Source organism: Notolabrus celidotus, chromosome 23, assembly GCF_009762535.1.
Source record: "Notolabrus celidotus isolate fNotCel1 chromosome 23, fNotCel1.pri, whole genome shotgun sequence".
Lineage (NCBI taxonomy): Eukaryota > Metazoa > Chordata > Actinopteri > Labriformes > Labridae > Notolabrus > Notolabrus celidotus.
Genome location: NC_048294.1, coordinates 24,207,055 through 24,215,895, shown reverse-complemented (window position 1 = coordinate 24,215,895; position 8,841 = coordinate 24,207,055). Strand labels below are relative to the sequence as shown.

The 8,841-nt window shown below is 42.1% G+C and overlaps 1 protein-coding gene across 1 annotated transcript; it reads left to right on the top strand.

Moving 5' to 3' along the window:
* Nucleotides 1-3,269: 3,269 nt before the first annotated feature.
* LOC117807493 lies at nt 3,270-5,035 on the top strand. The gene is made up of 5 exons (XM_034676810.1): nt 3,270-3,329; nt 3,450-4,148; nt 4,269-4,394; nt 4,475-4,518; nt 4,609-5,035. Exons 1-5 carry the CDS (start codon nt 3,275-3,277, stop codon nt 4,726-4,728), a joined length of 1,044 nt encoding a protein of 347 aa, XP_034532701.1. The 5' UTR covers nt 3,270-3,274; the 3' UTR covers nt 4,729-5,035.
* The last annotated feature ends 3,806 nt before the right edge of the window (nt 5,036-8,841 follow it).

Below are 8,841 nucleotides of genomic sequence, written 5' to 3'. Positions count from 1 at the left end.
AGAGACACTTGATGATGCACTGGAGCCTCCTCAGTATAACCCTGCCCTTACAGTATAACAGTAAAAGAGACAACTCTTACATAAGCATCAGTTGGTCACTCGTTCAATCTCCAGTTACGGCAACTGCTACAACCGGAGCGTCTTTCCTGGTGTGTACAGTTTGCTATCACATTAGTGGATAATAGATTAAAATGATATATATAGTATAGTAGGATCTTATATCCTAATACGTTTTGTAGTACGTTATCTAACCTGTTAGCTAGGTCAGGGGTACCCCATGTTTTTTGAACCAACATCTACTTAAGGCTGATTTATACTTCTGCGTCGCCCCTACGCAGCAGGGGCTGACGCGGACATGAGCCCCACATACTTGTGCGTCGATGTGTCCGTGTCGCGCAGCAATTCTCCTCCGAAACGCTTGAGGGCAGTGTGGTCTCTCTGATAGCCGGTCGCCTGCTTCCGGTCCCGCTACGATCTCTGTTTACTTTTCCACAGAGATTCAGAGCGTGTTATGTTAATCTACAGCTGATACATGTTGCTGTTTATCATACAGACATGATTACATGAAGAATAGAGAGGAGGAGATGAAATACACGGCCGATGTGTGGCCGATGTCCGGGATCCCGGAAGTGCTGTGAATGTGGGAAAGACAAAGCCGTCGAGCGGACCAATCACAGAGCTTGCGGTCCGCGTCGGCTCTACGCGTAGTTACATTTTGGAGGAGGTGCACGTTAGCTACGTGTGTAGGCCTCTGTGTAGGTGCGGGAGCTACGCGGACCTGCGGCGTAGGCTACGCCGTCGATTCGACGCAGAAGTATAAATCAGCCTTTAGAGTCACCAATCTGCCGAGATCTAAAGTCCAGTTTTAGTATTGGAAACACACAAACATGGCAAATAGAGAAGTGAACCAGTGAAAGTTAGAAAAGTTAAAATAATTAAATTTCTCTACCTTGGTGGATCCTCTGGCGCTGGGTCACTGACACTCCACAAACACTTCTTTCACAACTCCCCCATCCTTTAAAGACTTCTGGTGTTTAGCTAACATGTGACTGATGTGATAGATGCTAACGTCACATCCTTTGTGAAAACTGGCAGCTTTGCCAATTGTCCAATCAGCTCTCACTTTCTGGGTTTGTAGAGCTGTTGTAGCAGGGAGATGAGTCTTGCAGTGTTTGTGCACCATCTTGAAACACCGGCCCAAATCGCCCTTTTTCAGCAAAGCCACATTTGTATTGCAGATAAGACAGATGGAGCTCAAATTTGAGGAAATGAATACCTGATCCTCCTCCTACTTTAGATGCAGACAATATGTCTTCACTATTTGAGCATCAGCCTTTCTTGTGCTTTGACAGTGCAGCTAGATAAGGACATGATTTACAGCTATTTACTGCATGTCCTGACCATAGACTGTATAATAATAGACATAGTATCCGTGACGTCTCCCATCTGTTTCTGAAGTTTCCAAGCCAATCGTCAGCATCAGCCATATTGGAAATGCTGAACTCAACCTAACGTCTATCGAGCTAGTGTGAGGTAAAGAGGTGGGCTTTGAGCCTCCTAGCCAACAGCTACAGTGTTCCCGCCTGTCAATCAAGTCAGCTGTGCCTCTCGTAATGGAAAACTCTTAATCTTAATATCTTCGAAATTGCTGCATTATGAAAAATTCGCCCCGTACAGTGTGTGCCGATCAAGAAATGAGCTATCCAGACTACACTCGTTTTTTAAACCAGGCTGTAAACATGTTTATTTCTGCTGTAAAGATCATCTCTTTGAATGGGTGTGTATGTGGTTTCTGGTACTGGAGCCAGCCTCAAGTGGACACTCGATGAACTGCAGTTCTTAACACTTCAACATTGGCTTCAATTATTGAGGCCAGAGGTTGCTGCTTGGACCTGACGTTGCAGCTTGGTCCTGACATGTCAACGCTAATGTCGCTAGTCGACGTCCCCAGAGTGCTGCCCCAGTGGGGACACGTAGCCAATAGAAAAACTGTGCTGTGTTAAAGTCAGTTTGTTTTTCTGTGATGTGTAGTGTGAAGTGTATCTGACAGGACACGATTGTAAGAGAGCGATTTAGACTTTGTTTCTAACTCCTCATGATGGACTGGGAATGGGTCCGCTGTGGCTGATCCATCATCCGTCTTTCAGGCCGTACAATAGAGATGATTGACACTTGAAAGCAGAAAGTGGGCGTGGCTTCCACACATTTATGGTGCAGGCCCCCTGCATCATAGAGTAAAGACAGTTTAACCAACGTTTGGTGATGATTTGGAACGATGAGGACTAATCCAGTCTTATCACCAATGCTCCTTTGGGTGAACATGTGAATCTTTGAAGCAGGTGGACCTGACATGCTGTGTGAGAGGAGAAGCTGCAGATTACCTTAAAGATGGTAGTATGGCGGTCTAAGTTCAGTGGTTTTTCTTTGTTTCTGTCAGTGCAGCAGCTTCTGTGGTTTGCAGCAGGATGTTGATGTAGTGGTTGCACGCCCACCTAGATGCTCCTGAAGTCAAAGACCACTAAACTATCTAAAAACAGTGTTGATTGTATTTCTTAATTTGGTCTAAAGATGACAGGTTCATGTGGACACATGTGGAGGTATTACCAATAGAGACACTAGCTACACTGTGTATGCACATTTCAAACACTCTCTGTTATCAGACTTATATTATCCAGAGCAGGTGAGAGGATGCTTTAGCTGCATTGAACATGATGATAGAAGATAACTTTTCAAATGATCATTGCTTTAGTGATGTTAAATCAACCAATCACGTCAGGTGGTGATTTAAAGTCTGAAGTGAAATCCTTCCTCTCGGGGCTGCAGCACTCTTCAGAGTCCACTTTGAGTAAACACTTCAGACCAATGCTCTGACTTCATCTTTAGACATGTTGAATCATTATTATATGATTTCAACATTATAACTGACCCTGTTTGGATTATCCTACATGTATGATACCTGCATGTTGCTGGCTGTGTATGCTGCACATGACAAACAGTCCATCACAAAATGTAGACAATAATAAAACATTACATTAAAAGACTTCTCTGTATTCACTTATTTAAATATCACACTAACATGAAGGGTCCTTGTTTTCTTCAGATACCTCTCACAGGGAGGATCCTCTCATGAATCACACTGAATGTGGCAGTGAACATGTGACCTTGCTTCCTTAGGAGGACGTCACATCATGCTGGCCAATCAAACGCAGTCTTGTATCATAAGAGTAGAGGAAGGATGAAGATTCTGTTCATTCAGTACAAGAGTTCAAACACCATGACTTCTGCACTCTTTGTCTGCTCTCTGGTATGTTTGTTCTTGGGGCAAATGGGTAAGTTGTGTTTTTGTTATCGCTCTACTTTTCATACTTTACTTTGGGACATGTTCTTTGTCATCATGACACTTTTAAATTGAACTGAGAGGGCATTTGTTTTCTCTTTATCTGCCTCAGCTCAGGAGACTTCTCAGGAAGTGTCCGTCCGTCAAGAGAGACGCTTTGTGTCGGCTGAACTTGGACACACTTTGACTCTGCAATGTTTCTATGAAGGAGATGATTCAGCATGGCTTTACTGGTACAAACAAAGTCTGGGTCAGACACCCAGGCTCATCTCTACGTTCTACGCGTATGAAAAAAAGATCACTTTTCAGGATGAATTCAAGAACAGTCGCTTCACAATCAGAGCTGAAAACAGTGCAAATTACTTAACTATATCTGATCTACGTATTTCAGACTCAGCCACGTACTACTGTGCAAGTAGCTATACATTTGTCATGACTTTCACGGAGGGCACCATCGTCCATGTGAAGGGTTCAGGTTTGAGCGTCCCAGCTTTGGTTCTTCAGTCAGAATCTGAGACCATCCAGCCAGGAGGCTCTGTGACTCTGAACTGTACCGTCCACACTGGGAGCTGTGATGGAGAACACAGTGTGTACTGGTTCAAAGACTCTGAAGAATCTCAACCAGGACTTATTTACACCCACGGAGGCAGGAGTGATCAGTGTGAGAGGAAACCCAACACAGAAACAAATACCTGTGTCTACAACTTCCCTTTAAGGAGCCTGAATTCTTCTCATGCTGGGACCTACTACTGTGCTGTAGCTTCATGTGGACACATTCTGTTTGGAAGCGGGACCAGGCTGGACTATCAATGTGGGTCACATAGAAAGAGAGCTTGTGTCATGTGCTGAATAGATATTCATCATCACTTTCTCTAAAAGCACAAACAAAGAAAACAACCGGTCTCTGTTTTTAATATCTGTCTCTACACAGATAACGGGGACTCTCTTGTCTTGGTGTATATCTTGAGTGGAGCTCTAACAATCACCACCATCCTGGTTGTTTTACTGGCTATCACTGTATACAAGAAAATCAAGGCCAACCCCAGCCAATGTACAGGTAAGTCTTTTTGTTTCTCTTAATCTAATATAATAATTTGGCTTTAGTATGAAGCTGAGTTTTCTGTGTTTCATATCCAGAGTCTCACCCAAGATTTTCATCTCCGTCGACTGGAGACTCAGAGGTAAATGTGTCCGTTCAAACCAACCCGATGTTTCTGAAAGGTCTGTCAGGGACTATAATGTGTTTTAATATTCAATGTATTTGTTACCAGGGTTGCAGAGACACCAGCAACCTCCATTATGCCGCTCTGAGTGTTCATCAGCCCAAAAGATCAAGTAGACAGAGGAACAGCACAGTGGATGATTGTGTGTACTCCAGTGTGAAGCTCTAGAAATACACATCATGTCTGTGTGTTTTGTGCATTTAAAGTTAAAGTGATTGCACATGTTTGTGTTATTTATTGTGTTTTATTCATTTAGAATAGAGGACAGTGCACATTAATAAACATGGGCAGGGAGATAATGTCCGTTCCTAGTCCCCGGCAGGTTAGTGGTTCACATATATATGAATGTACAGCGAGCATGTGGCAGTGAGAAGCTCCACCTGTCTTCACAGTCCTTCATATTAGAACTATTTACAAGATGTGTCAAGTGGAAATAAAGAGGTAGTTTAGTTTTAATACTTTATTCTTTTTTTTAAATCACAAATTTTAAAAAAATATATTTGACTGTTTTACTTCTAAATAAATGATTCAGATCCCAGAACCAAGTGTCTGCCTTATTATTGGGAAAATAACATGAAAGTGGTGATGATAAGTGAAGTGACACTCTTGTCTTTCTGGAAACAGCATCGTAACATTTAACTCATGATTCAAATGTAAATAAGAATCTGAATCACATGGTTCTGATTGATCTGTGTTGTTAGAGAGACTTCAGGAGGTCATGGGACTTAGGGGATCATTTGAAAGAAGATCAATTATAATGTATCCACAGTTTTTCTTGAATGTTCTTAATGCTTTAGATTACAAAACATGTGTTAATTCACTGACGGAAGAAAAGAAGAAGATATGGGGAGCCGGTTGTGCATATGCTGCTTCTCCAAATTTTTAATATATGGTGTGAATTTTCAGTCTCTTTTTATCACTGAACAATATCAGTGAATTTTGGGGAGCCGGTTGTGCATATGCTGCTTCTCCACATTTTTAATATATGGTGTGAATTTTCAATCTCTTTTTATCACTGAACAATATCAGTGAATTTTGTCTTTTTTATTTTTGTTGTGAAGAATATATTGAAGATAATGTCAGTACAGTTATATACGGTGGTCCTGAAGGACAAAACAAATTTACAAAAGATGAAACACTTACAAAGTTGGAGACAAATTTACATTTTGTAAAACATTTTTACATTTTGTAAAACATTTTTACATTAACAAAACACTTTTATCCAGACCAAAACACATTTACATTTTAGAAAACAAATTTACAAAATCAAATCCATTTGGTTTCTCTCCATCCAAACAAACTAAATGACCCCTCACTCGATCACTTCTGAATCACTTTTGGTGTTTGGTACATTCCCTTTTCCGTTAAAAATGAAATGTTAATTTGTTTCAGAAATGGTAAAAGTGCTTTGTCGTTTGTAAAGTTGTCTCACCGCTTGTAAATGTGTTTTTTTTATTTTGTAAATTTGTTTTCTTAAATGTAAATTTGTTTTGACCTTCAGGGCCACCGTAGTTATACAGAAATGTACACTCTGGCTTGAGGGGACAGCTACACAGTTATGATTACATGTCTTCATAAACATCCAGTGAGTTTAACTTCAGGCTGACATACATGTGTTCAAGATGAGTGTTTAGAATAAATACACTCTGATGTTTAAGTTGTCATTGAAGTGGCTGAATGCTCATGTTTGCTGTGGTCTGGCTAATGGGCTAAAATAAGTACGTTGAGTATGTACAGCGTACGGTAAGTATGGTGTGATCAGAGACGGCTGCACATGTGAGAGAAAAAACACAGCAGATCAGGCACACATGAAACAATCAGAACACACACCAATCTTCAGACAAATAACTCGACACTAGTCATAGTCACCAGTGGCGAAGGAATAATCTGGCACTGAAGTGGCAGGAGGACCAGGTATATGTAGTAGCACAGTTTAGGAGATTGCTCACAGGTGTGTCTCCACGCAGCAGCAGCAGCAGTGAGTCACACCTACACACACACACACACACACACACACACACACACACACACACACACACACACACACACACACACACACACACACACACACACACACACACAAGAAGGAGGGGGCAAAGGCAGAGAGGAGGGGTGAAGCAACAAAGGAGAAAAACACAGCCACAGCCTGAGCCGTGACTATACTGCATGTTACTTTGACAAGTGCTAAATGCAATGGCAATGTCCAAAGTCCAGAACGGCAGATCTTGTGGTGTGTTCTCAGTCTGTATCGGTCGATATCTACAAAAAGTAGTCATAGAAAGGAGAATCAGTGAAACAGCCCGAGGCTCACTGATACATGTGTAGAGTAACGGCTGGCCTTTGTGGTTTGATCAAACTTAAGAGCAACTGGGGCTCAAATAAAAAAGTGAATGCTTGTTCTGATAGAAAGGTGTCAGAACACACAGTTCATCACAGTTTGTTGTGGCTACATGGGCACTGATGGGCACCTACAATCAGGCATGGACAGGCCATCTGGCGTACCAGGCAATGCCCTGTGGGCCCATGCACATTTTTGGGCTGGCCAGGGACTGTCATAATTTAACCTAAAAAGTATATGGTAACAGCTACTGTTTGTTAAATGTGTTCAGTGCAGATGTTAATAATTCCTACAGTGTTGACAGTCAGTGAAGGCATCAGGAAGGCTGTGAGCGGCACAGAGCGCAGCAGGAGGGAGGGGCGGAGGTGTGTGAGTACAGTATATGTAGTAGCACAGTTTAGGAGATTGCTCACAGGTGTGTCTCCACGCAGCAGCAGCAGCAGCAGCAGCAGTGAGTCACACCTACACACACACACACACACACAAGAAGGAGGGGGCAAAGGCAGAGAGGAGGGGTGAAACAACAAAGGAGAGAAACACTGCCACAGCCTGAGCCGTGACTATACTGGATGTTACTTTGATAAGTGCTAAATGCAAAGGCAAAGTCCAAAGTCCAGAACGGCAGATCTTGTGGTGTGTTCTCAGTCTGTATCGGTCGATACAGTGTGTGCGAGCTTGAGGCACAAGAGACAGTGCAGGAGAAGTTGTTAGTTCATTCATTCATTTTCGTTTTGTTAGTAGGCATGGTCACGGCCGACAGTGACCAGGTAATAAAGCTCTTGTGTTCACGAATCCCCCAACCCATTGGTTGATTTACTTGAAGGACATCAATCAATCAATCAATCAATCAATCAAGCTTTCTTTATATAGCACCTTTCATACAAATAAAATGCAACCCAAAGTGCTTTACAGCGATTGAAAACAAGAAAGAAGCAGAAATAAAACAATGGTAAGACATATTAGGGGAAAATAATAATAATTATAATAATAAAAATAGGAAAAATAAAAACGTAAATTAAAATGTAATAACATAAAATAGAGACTAATGTACACCAACAATAAAATATGTGTTTTTAAAATAAGTTAAAGCATCAAATTAAAAATAAAGATAAAATAAAATTGGGCTAATCCACTGAAATCTCTCAGCCTTCCTCGGCCTGCCCCTCCCCTCCTCATTGAACAAGGTTATCAAATTTTGCCATTTCAGCTGACTGGAGTTGGAGAGAAGTGAGTGGAAATGAATAAACCAAGAAAGCGCAAGGGGGCGGAAGAAAAGCTGCGTGTAAAAAAGGCTAAAAAGCCTAAAAGTGGACGCTGTTGTATGTGCCAAACTTACTGATATGTTTGCCATGGCCACCACAAGTTCCACTGCGGCAGCAGGTGCAGGGCTGGAGAAGGAAGGAGAGTTAGCTACTCATGGGGATTCAGAGGAGGAGGAGGAGGAGGAGGAGGAGGAGAGAGACGTGACCCAGGGACAGATTGAGGAGGAGGTCAGAATAGCTACTATCAGCCCGGTAAGAAGTACCCAAAATGTTAAAGGTGACATATCATGCAAAATCGACTTTTTAATGGTTCTCTACCTGAAACATGTTTCCCTGGCATGTCTACAGACCCCCTGAAAATGAAAAGAATCCATTCTGCCCCTGTTCTGATTTGTCCACCTTTCTGTAAATGTGTGCTGAAACGAGCTGTTTCAGTTTTCAGTGTTTTTGTTACGTCACAATGACATCCGGTCTGTCACAGGGGTCAGAGCTCAGAGCTTGTTCAGTCCATAGACTGTATAAAATACACCTCAACCCCTCCTCTGTTTTTCATTCCCTGCACACGTGTGCTAACAAGGAGCTTAGGAGGGAGGCATGCTAATTGTAGGCTGTCTTAATAAACACAAAGGTCGGTTTTACTCCCCACGTCTGCAGATTTGAAGATCTAGTGGATGATTTTTA

Coding starts and splice junctions, on each gene's coding strand:
- LOC117807493 (XM_034676810.1), top strand. CDS start 3,275: ATGACTTCTGCACTCTTTGTCTGCTCTCTGGTATGTTTGTTCTTGGGG. Junction 4,395..4,474: donor CAACCCCAGCCAATGTACAG/GTAAGTCTTTTT, acceptor TTTCATATCCAG/AGTCTCACCCAAGATTTTCA. Junction 4,519..4,608: donor CGTCGACTGGAGACTCAGAG/GTAAATGTGTCC, acceptor ATTTGTTACCAG/GGTTGCAGAGACACCAGCAA.